Source organism: Pleurodeles waltl, chromosome 8, assembly GCF_031143425.1.
Source record: "Pleurodeles waltl isolate 20211129_DDA chromosome 8, aPleWal1.hap1.20221129, whole genome shotgun sequence".
Taxonomy (NCBI): Eukaryota; Metazoa; Chordata; class Amphibia; order Caudata; family Salamandridae; genus Pleurodeles; species Pleurodeles waltl.
This window is the reverse complement of record NC_090447.1, coordinates 334,277,834-334,297,423: the sequence shown is the minus strand read 5'-3', so window position 1 is coordinate 334,297,423 and position 19,590 is coordinate 334,277,834. Positions and strand designations below refer to the sequence as shown.

The 19,590-nt window shown below is 41.3% G+C and overlaps 1 protein-coding gene across 1 annotated transcript in view; it reads right to left on the bottom strand.

The window, feature by feature from the left end:
* LOC138249943 (amine oxidase [flavin-containing] B-like) overlaps positions 1–19,590 on the bottom strand; it is a 321,621-nt gene that overhangs the window by 36,957 nt on the left and 265,074 nt on the right. Inside the window, exons 9-11 of the mRNA XM_069204199.1 lie at positions 14,462–14,558; positions 5,666–5,719; positions 3,550–3,607 (exon numbers count right to left, since the gene is read on the bottom strand). Coding sequence (XP_069060300.1) covers positions 3,550–3,607; positions 5,666–5,719; positions 14,462–14,558 — 209 coding nt within the window. The remainder of the gene's footprint in view (positions 1–3,549; positions 3,608–5,665; positions 5,720–14,461; positions 14,559–19,590) is intronic.

Genomic DNA, 19,590 nt, shown 5'->3' with positions numbered 1-19,590 from the left:
ATTTTGAAGAGAAACAACCTAGGGAAATCATCTAATCTGTCTAGAAATATTATTCTTTTGTAATGTGACTTCTAGGGCTAAATTGGATTCTATTCTGAATTTCTTTTGTATTTTCCCAAAGTTAATAAAAGAAAGCAAAACAACGCAATTGCCTATATTTCACGAATTGCAGGTCACAATGTTTAAACAAGCAATTAATTTATGCTTGGCAGGAAACAATGGGCAGGTCGCTGCAGCCTAAAAAGTCTCATAGACACTGCATTACATACATTACAGCAAAATATTGTTACAGTAAATATTAATAGAAATTAATGTTATATGTTAGAAAAAAATTAAATGTCACAGCGCTAACAACATAATTTTGACTTACATTTTAACATTTGAATTTTGAATCAAATCTTTAATGAACTTAAATATTAAATAAAATAAAAAATAGCTCCCTGAAGCTTAAATTAAAAAAATACTTCCCACCTAAATTAAAAAATAACATTAGATTATGTAGTAATACTGATTAAAGTGATGAATACAATTATTTTAAAGTAAATTAAAAATACTGTCATATAAATAAATGTTACACTAATTTATAAGTTCAAAAAAGTTGTTAAAATATTTAAGTATTTTAAATACTTTAATTAAATTTAACATATTTAGCTTAACTCCCTAGCTCAATTATTTTCTTTGGGGGGTGGGGGGGAGGGGGGTAGTGTTGCTGTACTAGTGTGTGGCCATGTGTGGTGCTGGACTTTCTCCTATTCCGAGCTGGAGTAATACACTATTGTTTTGTGTCTCTTTTAAGCTGTAACAACATTAGAAGTGCAGTTTGTGAAAAGCAATGGGCCTACTCTTTTGAGAGTGGGAGCATGTCTCTTTCTAATACCCTTCATAAACCTCTCTAAACCTCACCTTCTCCTCCCTTACCTTCAATTTAGTAGCAAATATGCCCCTTTTCCCGCCAATCCCTCTTGTTCCTCCCTCATTTACCACTAATTTGTCAATTTACATATGTGAGGATCACCCCTTAGAAAAGATAGGAGAGGTGGAGGTGGATATTTATACTCCTAGATTTGTTATAAACATTTTGTAGAACTTTAGTAGTACCATTGTACTACAACATTCAGTTTGTAAATAGGCCCTTTAGTCTTTTACCATTATATTACAAGAAATACAATTATATTACATGACAAATATTAAAGATCAATGGGAAACTAAGTTTATTGTCTGATTGGCCGAACTGATAAATGGGTGAGAGACTCACATGAAGAATTTACAGGGCTTTTTAAAAAAATTCTCAGTACTATGGAGTTAAACACAGTTTGCTGTAAAACTTTAGTCAGATTTCCTCATCTGAAAATGTTATAATTCTAAATACATTCATCAAAGATGAAGCCAGAATTAGAATTAAATAATATTTATTGTACTGTTTGGTGTTTGCAAGAATTGGATGATATTACATTACCAGTTGGCTTGATTCTAGTGTAATTTGAAAGTTAGACAGGTGTCTGCCATTAGGATGATGCATTATCAACTTTGTTCACCATAACCTCTTACGCTTAACCCTATTTTATGATCTATGATTCTCCCTTTTCTTCTTTGTGCTTTTTTACGGTGCTGCCCAAGTGATCCAGCCCTAACATATCACTTGGTTGAGCTCTGTTCCCTGCCTTTTATCTGTCGCTCAGTGGTTTCTGTCTTCTTGCTGTTAGATCAGCTATGTCTCACAATGCAAAGATAGTAGGTTGTTGTTGGTTGAGGGTGGGTTACAACAGCAGAATGGTAATGGTAATGTCAGTGTACTCTTAAATGTGTGCTCCTTATGCCTCATTGTGGCAGGCTGGGTGGAGGCATGTTTGCTTCTGCCAATACAATGTTTGTGTGCCTGGTCCTGTATATGTGAAAAGGAGGGGGGCCCATAGTCCCAAATGGTATTTGCTTCCTGTTTTGTTTCTGTATGTAATGTGATTGCCAAGGTGGGTCATCACAATGCTTCTGGTTTGTTTTTGCCAGCATGATCGATGTCAATTTGTCTTCTACTTGCTGCAGAGTGATTTTTCTCCTCTTTTTAGTTTACTAATTCTTCACTCCTACCAATGCCTGAATATGTAGGCCTATGCTCCTTTGGTTTAAACCAGTTTTTTTATGTATGTACCACATCCTTGCATTAATTTAATTTGTCAAAATGTTTTTATGCCTTTGTTTTTTCCACCTGACTTAGTGATTCCTTTTGGGCACACTCTTCAACTTTGCACTTCTCCCACCGCTGACTGGCAAAATAGTGCCTTTTTCTCAAATCCAAGAAACCACTGGATAGGGTGCACCTGTTGAGTTCAACCCTTGGTAATTGGTCTGCCTTTTCTCTGTTGAACTTCACCGCACTCTACACTGCTGGATGCTGTTACAACTTTTGTAATCCCTGTACCATGTGTGCTATGACTAATTTCCAAGACCGCTCATCTGTTTACACCAGTTTGTATGTTTTGCATGCTGTGCTCTTATATCATAGTGACCTTAGTTTGCGTGCACCTGCGAACACATCAGTTCTATTGTGTCACTTCAGGGCACAGTGAAAACAGAATTGGTATTGCTTGAGGCAAGTAGTTATAGTCTTAATATGAAAAAAAGTTGAACTGATGACACATGTTCTTGATGGTTCTACACCCTTAGATGGATATTTTGAACTTTGGATAGTGATTCAAAAATATTAATCTGATGGACAATTGTTTTTTACAGTCTTTAGGATCTTAAAATATAAAATATATTGAAAGTGTTCTGATTTTAAAAGCTGTGTATATAAAGCACTGATGATTGAACTAATATTACACAGTTTTTTAAAGTAATTTATAGTTTAAGAATAACATCTAGTGCATATGTATGTTTATTTTATTGAGGAATTGGAGGAGGAGGAGGTAGAGAAGTAGGAGGAAAAGGAGTGTTGCTCATTAATATTATGAAGACAGAAGGGATGTAATATATCAGATATGGCAGAAAGATAGAATGTTTGGGATTTGTCTGTAATACAAGATTGAATGTGGGAGATTCTGTAATGCCATGAAAGGGGATGTTCTTGAGCCAATGATTGATTGGCAAGTATTCTTGTGCATAAACCTGCTTCACAAATGTATGTCACTGAGGATCATTCAACAGTGTGACAAATTGGTTAAATTGACTCTATATCTTTCTTGATATTTCCTTTACTAATTACATATCAGAAAATTCCAATGAACAGTCCCCCTTTTTGTACATAAAACTAGTAGTAAGTGGGCAACTATCACAAACACTTTGATGTTTTGGCAGCATAAAATAAACTGCTACTAACAGCAATATGAGATATGCTGTTTATGTCTTCATTATTCATATTGTGCTTGATTTGTTGTGGCAGGGGATACAACATCTATAACATGCTGCTGATTTCGTCCTTGAAGGCTCAAGGATGACAATATATGTGTGATGTTGCCATTTCAAGTTACAGTTAGACAATAAAAAGGTGATCATCATTCATCCTCTGTGTCCGGAGATGTATAACAGCTTCCAAAATACCCAAATTGACCTTACATGTAAAGCTTCTTGGCATCCTAAAACCTTTGCATAGAGCTCACAGATTCTTCTTTTCCTGTGGAAAAAGCCACAAATAAAAAATAAAACATTTTGTGCGTTAATGTTCCATTTATAAAGAGGGTTCTGATGAGTCTTCAAAAACTTATCACAACTTATTTTTTGGGAAGCCTTAATTTTAATAGTTTTCCCCAGATAACATTAATACAAAATAAAATGAAGGTATCACACACATATGCATTCCATGTGATTATTATTAGAAGGCTCATATCTTATGTACATTAAGAACATCATTCTGACTTGCCCTCTACTTCTTATGGTAACTGAACTGCTATTGGTCCCATCGGAATTACAAGGTCCGTGATAAATCTTCAGACCCAGTGAATTCCACCCAGAGTCATCAGTGCCTGAAAACACCTGAAATCTCAATGACTAACTTCCTCTGTAATTTTTCTTTTCGAAGAGGACCTTCAGAGTCCGCTTGAAATCTCCCAGTAGTTTCTCCCTCAGTGTTATTGGAACTCCTGGTACAGGTAACGCAGAGGGCACCGCTACTGAGAGGGTTAGCAGGCACCTCATAATGAGGCTTAGCTTTTAATTTTAAAACACGTGATTCCTCCAGCTGATGTGAACTGGTGATGTGTTTCTATGATGTTTATTTAGTCCAATTACCTAACACAAGGTACAGTATCAGCCTGTTGTATTGCTCTTAAAATGTAAGGGTCATCTTGGTTGCTATGAAGTAGTCAATTCACAAAGCAGTTGAAATTGGGAGAATTATGTTTCTATTGCATGATAGAGGTGCATTGTTTGGTTGGTGTACGTACCCAGGAATCTATCTAGTCATGTCCTGCCTGTCTAGTCCCTCTCTAAATTGACTGATTCAATAAACAATAATGTATCTTTTCTTGCTAAAATGCCACTTCTTGCTGAATGACTGCTGGTTTTCTTCCCATGTTTCCAGTCTATTAGATCTCCATTGTTCGATTACTGGACACCAACTTATGCACTTTGCAGGTTTACTGGACACCGACTTATGCACCTTCCATCACCTCGTCACCCATCTGTAGTCTATTGGCCTGATTTACAAAGGAAAGGTACACTTTTGAGTAAGTGATACTTTTGAGTAAGTATACTACTTTTTGATTATTCACAAAAAGCAAGTGTGAATTCGCTACAGAAGTGTGACTCACATATTCTCAACCACTAAAAAAGGGAGTTGAAGCCGAATGGATTACTTTAAGGTATTACTCCAAAACATTTAGCAAGTTCATCACCACAAATGGCCAACCAATAGTACTGCAACACCCTCCTATAAAAAGCAGTGGAGGAAAGGACTTTTAAAAAAACCCATACGGAATAATGTTAGCATGAATTATTTTAAACAGGTAAAAATATAAGTTTAATTTAATGTTCGCAAAATCTAAAAATAGTACATATTTCCTATTTAATTATTAAATATTTTAGCAAACGTTTTTGAATGTAAGTATTAGTTTCTATTTCGATGGAATTAAATTACTTAGAATTAATTCTATACATCAATTTAAATAATAATTAATGCATAACAAAAAATATTTTTTTCTTTAGAGAAACCTATTATTTGGGTGGGTGACATCCCTTCCTAAAGCTCTCCCTAGCCCTTTCTAAACCCCTCTTTACTCATTCCTAACCCCTTCCCCTTTAGTAGAAAGTATGGCCCTTGTCCCAGCCACTTCTGTGAGCCCCTCCTACGTTTACAACTAAAACCTATACTAACATGTGCAGAGACTGCATTTAGAGTGGAGAACTCTGCACATATAAGTATAGGAGAGGCAGATTTGTAAACTACATACTACAAAAGGCAGTTTATGAATCAGACCCTATGATTAATGCTCTACCCTAAGGATTATAATGCTATTCAAGGTACATTTGTTTTAATTTTCTTTTAACATACAGCCATTGGAAGACTGCTCTAAAAGGCCAATGCGATGAGGTGCACCAGGGCTTCCACTAATGGATTAGTACTGCATTTAGAGCAACAGTGGAAACAAGCAAGAGCGCTGCAGCAACAGTAATAGGAAAGAAAAGGAGAGGGGCCAGAGTAAAGAGAAATATTTACACATCAAAAGAATCTTACCTTTCATCTTTGGTGAGACTGGCCAGTCTTCTGGATTTTCGAGCAAGAATAAACCTTAGCGAAAAAATGTAAAAAAAATGAATCAAAGAAACACAGAAATTAAAATACATCTGTGATATTTCAAATGCAGATGTTGACTTCTAGAGTAAATGAATCAGGTTTACGCAGCTTCTTGCCTCGCACTATCCAGGTGCTCAACTGTTGTTTTAAAACTTAAAAAAGCATTTTCGCTAGCTTACAGCACAGCAGGCAGCCAACATATGTTTTTTTAATTTATTTAATGGTTACACGTTTTGAAATTTGCCATCCCTTAAAGAGCAATTTGTAGGGAGCTTTTGAGGTATTGCATTAGAGCTGTATCACATTCGAGACTAAAAACTTTTGTGGCATTTGGAGCAATATTCCTTACAGGGATTTTGGAATACTTTCAGTGATGCAATGGCATCAATATGCTGCTCTGTACACATTTCACATGTCATAAATGTGAACTGTATAAGTTATCTTGTTGAGCATTTTGGGAGTTAAGCAGAGATTATAGGCCTCATACGAGTGTGGCAGTCCGAGTGCCTGGAGTGCGGTGGCCCGACTGCCACATTACAATCCTGGCAGGCGGACCCACCAGGGAAGCATTATCACTGCCAGTAACATCGGGCTGACGGCGGTCTGAGTTGTACTTAGCCACACAGGCGCTGAGCTCAGCACCACTGTGCTGATTTCAACTCAGCTTTGTGCCAGCTTTTCCATGGCGTCACCCTGGCATGGAAAGGCTGGTGGAAAGCTAGTGCCGGAGTCCACAGGGGAGCTGCTGCACTGCCCATGTCCATAGCATGGGTAGTGCAAGGGTACCCCCTGCACAGCACCATCGGAATTCGCACTATCTGCTTTGCAGACAGTGTGCATTCCGATGGTGCTGGTGAGCTGCGATATTGGCCTTGGCTCACGTAAAGTAGCCAAGACAAATACTGTGGCACTGTTCCCACCGGTCAGCCCAGTGCAGGAAAGGCGTAATACAATGTTCCCATGTTCCCACCCGTCAGCCCGGCGGGAACATTGTAATATGCCCGGGGGGGAGGGGGGTAAAATGCCACTGCATCCTCTCCGCAAGTTTGGCGGTCGTCTCGTCTGACCGACTAACTCGTAAGGAGGCCCTGTGTTTAAAAATTGTTCTGGGGCTGAAATTTCCAGATACTTATCTGTAGGTTCAGTCGTGCTGACTTTTCGTGCTGTGGATAATCCATCAGTTTTGCTGGTTCTCAATTGAAGCAACTCTCTCATTGGAGACAGGGTGTGCAGGTTTGTGAATATTCAGCAAGAAATAAAGGATGAGAGCTCTTAATGCACAAAATATTTTTCATGTGGAGAAAAAAAGTGAAAAATATGTTTCTTCATATTTCTGCCATGAGTACCTGAAAGATTTCCACAGTGTACTCATTGGAAATCTCTGCATTGTGGAAAATATATACAAAACGTATATCTTGTATGCATATTTTTAAACATCTATTGCACTTGGGGCCCAATTGGACTGTCTCCTATAGTGCACAATGATAAAAGTTGCTTACAAAGAAACTCTGAATAAACATTAACCTGTTGAGATCAGCTTTAAAATGGTTCAATGTATTTCAAGTGTTTTCAAAGCGTATTCAAATGCCATCTTTGAAATGTATCCTATTCTGACAACAATGCCCGCAAAACGTTATATTTGCCGCTACCCTATTTGACAATAAATTATTCAAGTCTCAATGATCTGGTTTCTAAACAGTTGATGCATCTCAAGACAATAGGAGTTAGTATTTTGATACTTTACCTAGAGAGAAAGTCAGTAGAAAATCTATAGCAAAGCACATTCTGAGCTTTGATAAGAAGGTACTGCAGTGTATGGCCACTGCCTTTTATGATAAACTATGACCACTTTTTGAGTTCGCAAATATACATTTCTTTTGTAGTTAGGTTACTCTTTCCTCCAAAACGTTTTGCCTCCCTTTTTATGGCAGTCATATTCCTTGTGCAAAGCATTCTGCATTGTGATAGGGACCTTAGACTTTAAGGCACAGATTTGAGGATGACCATGCTTTGATAATGACAGTCAGTGATCACAAATGAGGACACCTTCCTTTCTGTTGTTACTGTGAACACAGAGTTATTTGTAGTCTTAATGCTAGAAAATATTATGCCATAATTATTATAACAGGAAGTCGTATATCATAATTTGAACATAAACTTCAAAAGTTCAGTTTCCACTATTTATTCCAGTGATGAAAGGCCAACTTCTAACCCTATAGCATGAAGAATTGAACTCAGACAGTCAAGACTTGGCTTTAGGCACTTGCCTTTTAAATGATTGTAAGATGGAAACTGAGTAAATACAACTTTCTCACTTTCACTTACAAGCAGTTTTACTATTAGGGCACTGAAGTACACTCCCACTGTTGTTCTGGACAACGTAAAATCTCAGAATGCCTTCCGAGACAGCATGTCACAAAAAACATTATACCAAGATATTTATAGGTGGCACCGACCGAGAAAATACAGTTGTCAGATTACCCGAAACCAAGCTTTCATTTTCTATTTCTTTCTGGTTAATTTCTTACTATCGCAGTAATATGATAATGAGTTGCGCTGGCATTGCAGGCTGATTAGTGACTGGTGAGGTATGATCAAACCTCAGCAGAAAGCATTATACAAATGCACACATTGCCAACTTTAGGAGAAAGGCAAATACCTTGCACAAGGGCACATCGAAAGTTGTGCTAGTAGCAGGCTAAGCCATAAAGGGACCAGTAAGCAACCCTGTTTTAAGACATTATGGCCCGGATTCTAAGTCAGGCAGAGCTAAATTGCAGCATGGAATTTTGCTCTGCTTGATTTAGAGTGGGAAGTTTTTCACACTCCGTATTTCTGGCCTGGGAGAAGCATGCCCAACTTTTCAGTACAAATAAAAACTATATGAGAGTTGAGTCAGTGTTTTTAAACAAGGTATAGAAATTAAATATTTTATTAGAAAAATAACACCCAACATGTTTTGGTTCAATTAGCATAACTAGGCGGCATCAACAAGAGCGCTTGTCACATTTCAGAAGAAATTAGTGTTTATTTGGTGTCAATGAGCTTTGTATGTTCAGGTGGTTATTTGGTTTCAGGAAATTAATGAGATTCGGCTGTAAACCATGGTCTCTATTTTTATGTAACAAAATAATATTTCACTAATTTTCCCCCGGAAATAATATTCTTATGTTGCAACATGACATAAACATGCAGGGGCGGCTCCTCAATAAGGGCGGAGGAGCGCCCCCACCCCAGCCAGCAGCAACCGCTGCAAATCTTTTCACAAGGAAGGGATAATAAATTGTGTTTATTATCCCTTTCTTTAGAAAGGGGCAGGCCACTGGGGGTGATGAGCAGAGGGGATTGCACTGTGCCCTCTCCTCAGAGCCCATGTGTGTTTGGTCGGCCGTCTCGGGCTGGCCAAACACACATGCCCACAGGGCTCTCTCCAGCCCAGCAACTGAGTTGCTGGGCTGGAGAGAGCCTGCACAGGCTCCCAGTCTGCCTGGAAGCGGCCTGGCTGGGCGCTTCCAGCCAATCCTGACGCTGCTTTAAGCAGCGTCAGGAATGGCTGTGGGGCAGGCTGGGAGCCTGTGCCTGCAGTATCTGGCGAGGAAGGAGAGGAACGGCACGGGATCAGAGGTATGTTTTTAAACAAATATACTTATTTTGTTATTCCCCCTTGTGCCCGCCCCCGTGTGCCACCCCACCCCACCCCCAGATATCCCCACGAGCCGTGACTGTAAACATGTGGATATTGTTAATGAGCAGAAATAGTTCATCGTTTTCACTGTGTTGTGCATTAATAAAACATATGATTATTTCTGTGCAAGAAGACATGTGTACTGTTAGCCAATAAAAATAATGTGCAAATAGGAGGTTTTTTCAATTAACAACTGATTGGTTTGGAGCACAAGTAACATTTCAGTCAGCGGCGGCTCCTCCGCTAGAGCAGAGGAGCGTTGCACCCTGCCAGCAGCATCAGCTGCAAAACCTTTACAAGAAAATGATAATAAACTGTGTTCACTTGTAAATGGGTGGTGCCACGGACTTTGGCAAGCACTGAGGGGGACACAAAGATTACTCAAAGCCTAGCATACATGCAGGCATGACATGTCAGGACACCATACTGGATGGTCAATGCACTTCCACAGTGACCATGGTGGAGCATTCAGATAACCTGGGTACACTGACAGGTTATCAGTGATCTGGTCCAGAGACAGTCTGTCATTAACAATAGGATCTAGCAGCACTGTCAAGAGAGATTTCCCTAATGGTATTGTGTCTTGGTTTTGGTAGAAGACTTTCCAAATAGAAGGGCCATTCGGAGCCTCACACATGCTGTAATTGACTTTGCAAGGAATATGGCGGAGACTCAACTTGCAATTTGGTCTATGATGAAGGCACAGTTTGTGCTATACAATTACTCAGTTTAAGTAGAATTGCAGCATCACAATTGTTAGGACATCTTTATGGTATTAGTATCACTCAGTACTTCCCCATTACACTTCCTCTCCCTCCCAGTCATGAGGTCTCCCTTATCAGACTTCATTGGATGTTTAAACATGCTGGGCACCAAACACATGCAGGCCAAGGCTCTGTAAAAAGTATTTGAACAATCAGTGGGGTGCCTTCGGGTTTACTGGTACAAAATAATGTTAGTTTATGGGTTAGTTGGTGAGTGGTGGGGGTAGGATGTAATGTTGAAAGGGTAGTAGTTTTATATAATACATATTTATTCCAGAAGTTAGTTGGGGCATCGGTGAGGAGTCTAAGGCCATCATTCCGACTCTGGCGGGCGGCGGGAACCGGCATTTGGCCGCCATGCAGGCAAAATACTGCTTCCTGCATTCCGACATTCCTGCTGGGCCGGCGGGCGCTAGCCAAGTCAGCGCCGGCCAGCCCAGCGGGAATGGGGGCCGCAACACAGGAGCCGGCTCCGAATGGAGCCGGCGGTGCGACGGGTGCAGTTGCACCCGTCGCGCTTTTCACTGTCTGCTAGGCAGACAGTGAAAAGCTTCATGGGGCCCTGTTAGGGGGCCCCTGCACTGCCCATGCCAGTGGCATGAGCAGTGCAGGGGCCCCCAGGGGCCCCAGGGCACCCCTTACCGCCAGCCTCTTCCTGGCGGTGAAAACCGCCAGAAACAGGCTGGCGGTAAGGGGGTCAGAATCCCCAGGGCAGCGCTGCTTGCAGCGCTGCCCTGGCGGATTCGCCCAGCCGGGGCATAAATGGCGGGAAACCACCGGCCCCCGTTTTCTGACCGAGGCTTTACTGCCGCGGTCAGAATGGGCTTGGAAGCACCGCCAGCCTGTTGGCGGTGCTTCCGTCATTCGTGGCCCTGGCGGTCTTGGACCGCCAGGGTCAGAATGACCCCCTCAGTGTGTTTGAGGTGGATCTTCACTTTAACTTTAAAAAATATTGTAACAGTAAAAAAATGTTGACTTTCATATGCCAATGAATTTTTTCATTGTTGATAAATTGTTGTTGACTTGAACGTCAGTGGCATTGTTATACAGGGGTGCTTATTCCTCTGAGGTAGACAAACCAGTTCCATCTGTCCACATGCAACTAGACATCTGAGGAATGTGTCCATATGCTACATGGATGTGGGAAAATTGCACTGACATTTTAAATAATGTCATGACATATGTTGCAGACTTTTGCACTTGTTTACTGCATGAGGAAGTTGTCCATGAGCCTAGGCTTTTCTTTCAACTTCCTCTTCATCAATAGGAAGTTCACATTCACTAAATTTCACCTTCCACCGTGTTCATTGGCCCTGGAATAAAATAGCATTGATTTGGGGAGTAAATGGTTGTCAGGTCCTGAAAATGGATTGCACTATCCAACATGGTGGCCACTCGATATGCTTCCAGAGTCAGTCTTCAACAAATCAGGATAATAAAGATATGAACATTTTTATACTCTGGAGTATTCTCTGATATGTGTTTTTAGCATTGAGATTGAACTTGTGGCTGAGACGTATTTCTAGTTTTGATATAATTTCCTGTCGATATGCTCTTATTTGTGCCTCTTCTGTATTCCAGCATGATAAATCCATGTTCATAAGGGATGCACATAAATAGGATTAAACAGCTTAATAAGTAGGAAGGGGCTAATTTTCTTACGAACGGATCTGAATTTCATCTGGACACTTATCGACAAATATCTGACCTGCCACCTATGAGATGGCCCAGCACATGCACCATCTTCTCACAAAAAACAGTGCTAAGGTGTGCACAGGATTTGGCAGAATATCCCCCAGAAAGAGATGAGGAGGTGGGCAGCCTTAGGTAGACAAATATATCCACTTTCGTAAATTTGCGTGTCATGTAAATGAATGCCCATGGACACTTATTTCAGGCTTGAAAGATTTCGATTTGGACTGGTGGTCATTACATTTCTATGTGCCAGTCAGGCCAGTGAGTAATTATACCATATTTTGTGTCTGTTAATACCGAAAATATCTCCTAAATAGTATTATATATTGCTATGCTGTAGTAATTTAATTTTTTCAAGTTGGTATACATCGACTTTGCACTGTATTGCAACAAACACTTTGAGTTAGTGTTCATCTTTTTCTTGTTTCTTTACAACTTGTAATAGTAGGGAGAAGTTTTTCTGCAGACCATTTCTACATGTGCTAAGATCGATTTTGGTCAACATGTTATTTGTGTGAGTAAATTTAATGCATGAAACCATACATTAATTTGAGTTTGCCTGCCTTTTATTGGGACCATAGAGTCCCTGGAGCACCTCATATTGATATTAAAGTGGTAATGAAATTTGTGACACACAAACAATGATTGCCCTAGCTCCATGGTCGAGCGGACCCTCTGAAGCTGCAAAGTTTCAACGTTTAAGATTTTCTTCGGCAGCATTTCTCAGCCACCTTACAGCTGCCAGGAACTGAAGGTTAGCACTTAGGGACCAGGACTTACTCCACCAGAAGCCACCTGCAGGGTCCAGTCCTGGTCCAGTGCCTGTTGATTAGCAGACTCTTGAGGAAAAAGGTCTCTTGCAGCTTGTTTTGTCCCAGGTGACACAAAGGAGGTCAGCCAACTTAGTTACTAAGGGCACTTGTGCAGCACATCCGGGTTGCCTTTCTGCAAAACTATCCCACAGTGCACTACTCTGAGGCCAATCAAACCTGCCAGAATCTTTCTGCCCCTCGATGGAGCTTGTGTGCTTTCCAGGTGTATGTTTAGGGAAATGAGCAGTCACTTCCTCTTCAACTACACCAAAGTGGTTCTGGAACCAGCTCCTCCTCCAACCCTCAGTGGGTCAGGGCCAAACTAGCTCCAGAGGGTCTATATGACAAAAGGCTTCTTTTTACCAGGTCTACCTTTACACTTAACTATGAATGGGTGTGCCTCACCCTGGTCCCTTTTGGGTTAATGAAGTTACTGGGCCCTTCCCTACTGTTGTTCCTGAGCTGATATCTGTTACATACCTCACATCTGTGAAAAGGACTAAGCCATTGTTCCTGCTCTGGAAGGTGTTTTCACCGTAGGGGGAATCATTGCACAGGGCCATCTGCCAGCGGCTAAAATTAGTTTGCCACTTGAGGCTCAGGCAGGTAAAGCCAAACTTTTTAAAAGTTACATTTCCTAAATATGTGTTAAAAATCTGACTTCACCATTGAATTGGATTTTAATGAACACATCAAATTGTGTTTAAAATAGCTTGTCTCCAACTGGAAAGAGCAGATTCATGATTTTATTTAGAATTCTAGTGTTTCTCACATTCCTTTTCAATGAAGGTTCCTTCAGGGCTAATCACCATAGGTACATGCTAACATTAAATTCCTGAATGTAGTACTTTTAAATACTAAGTACCCTGCCTTCTGAGCTACAAGGCTTAAGTAGGGGTGACATGTAATATTTAAAAGTAGGGTTTTTCCTCTGCAGAGGATTATTTTTACAGGTGTGTTTGCAGGTTTAAAAGCTGCAGCACTCAGGCCACACCGGTAGGCCTAAAGCCAGGCTTTGTTTGCCATTCTAGTGGGTAATACAAAAAGTACTGCAGTCCTCAGGTGACATTTAACTTTCCATGCCAATTGTGTATTTTCCTGCACCATATACTATAGCCTTGCTGTGAAGTTAAATACATCAACTGGAGATTAGCCCATTTTTAAGTTTTAAGGGTTAACAAACATACACCGGGACCTGGACATCAGTGCCCTTGTGTGTAGAGTTAAAAAAACAGCATTACCAGTCAGCAATGAATCGGGGTGACTATGCAAAAGAGGCACAACCTTACAGAAGATGATATCAATTCAGGTGTCATTAGACGTATGACTACAACCTTACTATTGATATGCTTTAGCCAGCACCATTGCACATGATATAACATTGCATTTTATGAATATTATACTATACATGAAATTAAATTGCTTTAATGAAGATGATTACAAAATTTAATGCTGTTGAATAATTGTCACCTACAAAACACATTACTGTATATGGTGAGCTACATAAAACATTAAGTACCAAAAATATATTTTTACTGCAATGTGGTCCCTTATTGATACTATTTACTGGTTATCTACATACTTTCCTCTCTTTTTTATGTATTTAGCAACACTTCTGCTAGCAAGCAAATTAAAAAAGCAACTATGTATAGACTCAAAGATCTGCCTGAATCCAACCAGATGTTTGGTGTGAAAGGCCTATTTGGCATTCTTCCTTTAACTGCCCGTCAATGCACACCTTTAGCAGAATACAACCTTTACACAAACTGTAAATATTTACCCCATAATTGCAGCAACCGAGCCATCTGGTTTGGTGTCATCCAGAGTCAGTCCAATCGCCGCTTCCTCATCTTCAATGACCATGGTGCCACAATAATCTGTAAAATGTAGAAAGCAAGAATGACAATTGTTAGACTTGGCATCATTGGCATGGTCTCCCACAACTTTTTGCCTCTACTTACCAGGTTGCTTCTGTGTTCTGGACTCTGTTTTTGCTGTTTTTGTTTGCTCTGGACACTTTACCACTGCTGACCAGTGCGAAAGTGTAAGTGTTCCCTGTATCAATGATATGTGTACATTGGCTTATCCATGATTGGCTTTTTTGATTTACTAGTAAGTCCCTAGTAAAGTGCACTAGAAGTGCCCAAGGCATGTAAATCAAATGCTACTAGTGGGCCTGCAGCACCGGTTGTGCTACCCACATTAGTAGCCCTGTAAACATAGCTCAGACCTGCCACTGCAGTGTCTGTGAGTGCATTTTTAAACTGCCAATTCGACTTGGCAAGTGTGCCCACTTGCCAAGCTTAAACCTTCTCTTTTTATACACATGTAAGGCACCTCTAAGGTAGGCCCTAGGTAGCCCCATGGGCAGGGTGCAGAGTATGTTAAAGGTGTGACATGTACTTATGTGTTTTACATGTCCTGACAGTGAAATTCTGCCAACTTCGGTTTTCACTGTCTCAAGGCCTATCTCTCTCATATGTTAACCTGGGGGCTGCCTTTAAATATTATTATAGCACAGATTCCCTTTGGGAGCAGATGGACATGTGGAGTTTGAGGTCTCTCAACACACAATTTAAAACTACATCTTTTAGTGAAGTTGGTTTTTAGACAGTGTGTTTGAAAATGCCACTTTTAGAAAATAGGCATTTTCCTGCTTAAACCATTCTGTGACTCTACTTGTTTGTGGATTCCCTGTCTGGGTCAGTTTGACAGTTGGGCTGCTTGCACCTCTTCTCTAGACGGTGACACAAAGGGAGCTGGGGTGTAACCTGCATATCCTAATTGGCAATCTGGGCTGAGGGGAGGGGAGGAGTGGTCACTTACACCTGAAAGGGCTGTGCCTGTCCTCACAAAATGCAGACTCCAAACCCCCTGGTGTGTCTGGGGCTTGGCCTTGGCAAGGCAGGATCTTGAAAACAACAGAGACTTCTCTTTGAAGTGGGCCTACTTCAAAGGCAGAAAGGGGTATAAGAGGAGCACCCAAACCCCCTGAAAATCAGATTACTTCCGGAACCAAGAGGAACCTCTGCCAAGGAGAAGAGCTGGAAGCTGGAGGAAGAGTACTGTCCCTTTGCCTGTGACTGTGCTTTGCTAGGTTGGCCTGCAGTAGTTGCTTCTACCTGAGAGAGGACAAAGACTGACTTTTGTGTGACTTCCCACTGGTGAAGAATCTCCAAGGGCTTGAAACTGAGCTTGTCTCCTGTTGTTGAAGTCTCAGACACAACACAGACCTCTCTGCCAGCACCTTGACTTTCTGCTGAGAATCCTGCCCTTCCAAGTGGTGCCCTAACCTGTCTCTGAGGCACTTTAGCCTTTTGACAGTTAGCTGATGGTATTTTATATTTTAGGAGCAGCAATATGGCACAGCAAGCTAATGATCAACACTGACATTTACAGTAACATTATGGTCATGAGTTTGATTCATCATAAGGTTAACACAGCGTTCTATTTTGGGTTTGGCAATTCATGTGCCATTAAACTGGCTACTAGTAAGCTCTGTTATCAAAGGCACTTAGAAATGGCAGATGTGGGTATGAAGCATACAAAAAAGTGATGGATGGAATGCTTGAATCAATCTCAACCATGGGTGATAACTCAGGGCTGCGTCCCTGTCCATTTGTACTTACCACACCATGCACCCTCAGTTAGGACCTAGACATGTGGAATTCAGTCTTGACCTTGCTCTTGTGGGAACAATCCAGCCTGAAAGGCAGGCCAGGCTCTCCCTGAAAGTGATTAATTACCATTGACTGAGATGAATTCAAGCATTTAATCTATCAGCTTTTTTGTGTACTTCAGTTTGAAGCCCTAAGTGTGACAGGTATGCCCAGATGTCGTTTTCCTGCACATGGTGCCACTGGAACCAAGCTCTGCCTGCCTGATGAGTCATAATAAGGAGAAACCAGTCTTGCATTGCTTGTCTCCTTGTCCTGTTCAGGGAGGACCACTCCAGAAATGACCTGGAATAGATGTAAACACCATCCGGGTTTTCCTTGAGAAAAAAAGGCCATTTAAAGTAGTTGTCTTGCTGAAGTGTTGCTAGTTTGAGGACACGCAAAATCTAATTACATGATCATCAACCTACATTTATTTGAAGAATGTGAGTTAAGGGAAGAGAAGGAAGGATCAGTTTTAAATAGATTTTCCATAGTGGGGAGAGGGTGGTGCTGTTTTTTTAACCAGCAAGCCCATGTACAGGCTGGAGGATATTTAGCGTATGAGATAGGCTTCTGACATTTAGAGAGGGCTACCTAAGATGCCTATTTTGAACCTTGAGGAGAGATGTTGTCCTCTGGTGGATGCTGAAACTCCCCTTCATGGTTAGAGTGGTGTTGGCAAAAATGAGCATACTGCCCTGAGTCCCTTATTACTTTGCAAATCTCCCAATCTGGATCCCCAGAGGCTGGTTTAACTCCTTAAATACACTGTTTAAAGAACTGATGTGGGGCAGAACGCACAGCCGGGTATTGTTGCAGCCACTTCAAAGCTGCCCGTGCAGGGGAGGCCTAAGAGTCCCTCAGTATGACCTATACTACTTTAAGGCTCAACTACAATGGCCTGCTTGCTGGCTGGTGGGTGCTGGGGCTACTGAATTTGGGGGTTCACAGAGCCCCATAGGGAGGGTGCCCTATTGGCACTGCTCGTGGGGAAGAAATTGACCTTTGCCCGAAAACTCCTCACTAATGCCCTCCACAGCTAGAGGAAGGGGAACCTGGTGACTGGGGCGTGCTAGTTTATATTCCCAGAAACACCTCTTGTGGGCCTGACAACTCCAAGAGAGGGGTTTTCACTGTCCGACAGATGAGGGTGTGGAGGGATGCAGAAACAGTCACACTGAAGGACTGCTATTTTAAAGGCTCCTTTCAGAGCCTGGAGACCCCAAATGCAGACTGCCACCTCCTGGACACACAATTTTGTGTCTAAAGGGAACTGGTGCTTAGGCATGTTAGAACTGGAACCTCCCACACATGAACTGTTGCAGAAGTTACTAACATTTGGACAAGGTCCACAACTGATCTCTTGAGTCTATTGGACTTCGATTAACATGGCTTCTGATGGCCTGCCAATGTTGCGCCCCGATGGAAGACTATTATAGCAGACCCTAGAATGCATGTATCCTAACCCAGGAAACATGAGATTCAAATTTACCCAGTTCAACTACTTACATACCACCTATCTCATATACCACAGCCTAAATACGATGCTACACACTGTTGACTTAAACTGCTCCAGATGTACTACGGGTGGTGCAGATTTTGTCAACATGGTGTGGAACTGCCCAGTGATAACTTGACTCTGGCACCAGGTGAGGCTGGAGCTGGAGAGAACCCTGAACATCCAATCGCTACACATAGTGGAGATTTGCCTCCTTGGCCATGAGGAGAGTGGGCAACAGTTTCCCAGGGGCGTAGCTTCGGGCGGGGGGGGGGTGTTACAACTCCCTAATGAATGTATTTTCTGATAAATAGTTGGGTACAGGTGGTTTCAGTCAGATATCATGAAATGTCTGTCGGTGTCACCAGAAATGTTTCAATAAACACAAACAAAACCGCGCACACACACTCTCCCTCTCTGTTTTGAAAGTGCTAAAAAATATTGGTTATTTTACAAAATATTGTGCTTTCTGTCTTCGCACTCCTACAAATCCAAATTCCTCTCCCTTTCCACTGCCCTGTAAGCCCCTCTCATGCACCCTGCTTGTCATATAATTGTATTTAAACATTATATGCCAGCCTGATTGTCAGAAAATGTGAAGTTCAAACCCCGCCCCCATTACTGACAAAGCTATGTAGATTCCTATACCTGCCACTGGGAGTGGCCCGCACAGACACTGTATTACACTGGAAATCCCTGGATAGCTCAATACACAGTAGGTGTAAGGCAGAAGTTGTAAGTTGGGCACTGGATGAGGAAGCCTCGTCAAGCCTGGAAGAATATAGAGGTCTCCCCAAAAAACCCTTGTTGGAGCAGTGGATGGAGGTGGTTGCTAGTTTTACTCACAGACAAGGTAGTTAAGTGGTACAGCCCGCATACCCAATCGTGTGAATTCCCCCCCACCCCCTTCTCTGCCATTCACCCTTGGTTTTTGATGAAACCTGTCACCCCTGGCACCAGTTAGCACTTAGAGAACACTCCTGGACCCATGTTTTAGTGTGACTATATCCTTAGCTCCTGAACAACCACACAAACGTAGCTGGGACATTACATGTGCACGCATGACTAAGTTTGTGAAGATTCACATGTTTCTTCCCTTTGCTACTAAGTATCTTTACCATGTAGCATAATATTGTACTGCACAAGAAAGATGTAAATTCTCATATCCAAGATTCTCATATGTATTCTATGTTAACTAATCCTGAGACTGAACTGGCATTGTTATTGCCTTATAAAGGTACAAAAACCTAATATAGAAATAAATAAAAAGAACAGGTCTAAAGCTAATAAAAAGAGATAGGCTTCTGCTATTTTGGAAAACTACTAGAATATTCATTTCTGGAACTGTTTTTGCATAAATCAGAAGTATCGCTGAAAAGTTGGGAAGGACACGGCAAAGAAACTATGTCAGATATATTCATGACCCTCCAACAGCCACTGCTCACTTAGCTCTGCATTTTGAATCTTCCACACCCTGGAAATCATAACACTACTGACTTGCTGAAGATTATGTTGTTATGTTATATTATGTTTCTAGAGTGCAGGTACACCATAGTCTCTAGAAAGTTTAGGTAAAAACACAATAGGATGAAAAGCGAAATATATCAAAAAACGTGAAAGTGTAATAATTATAGTTTCAAGAAAGCAGTATTAAAAGGCGAGGTTTTTAGACTCTTCCTAAACACTGGGAGAGAAGGAGCATGCTTAATTCAGTCTGTATTTTGTTCTTTTCCTTTGCTGTTGCCAGAACAG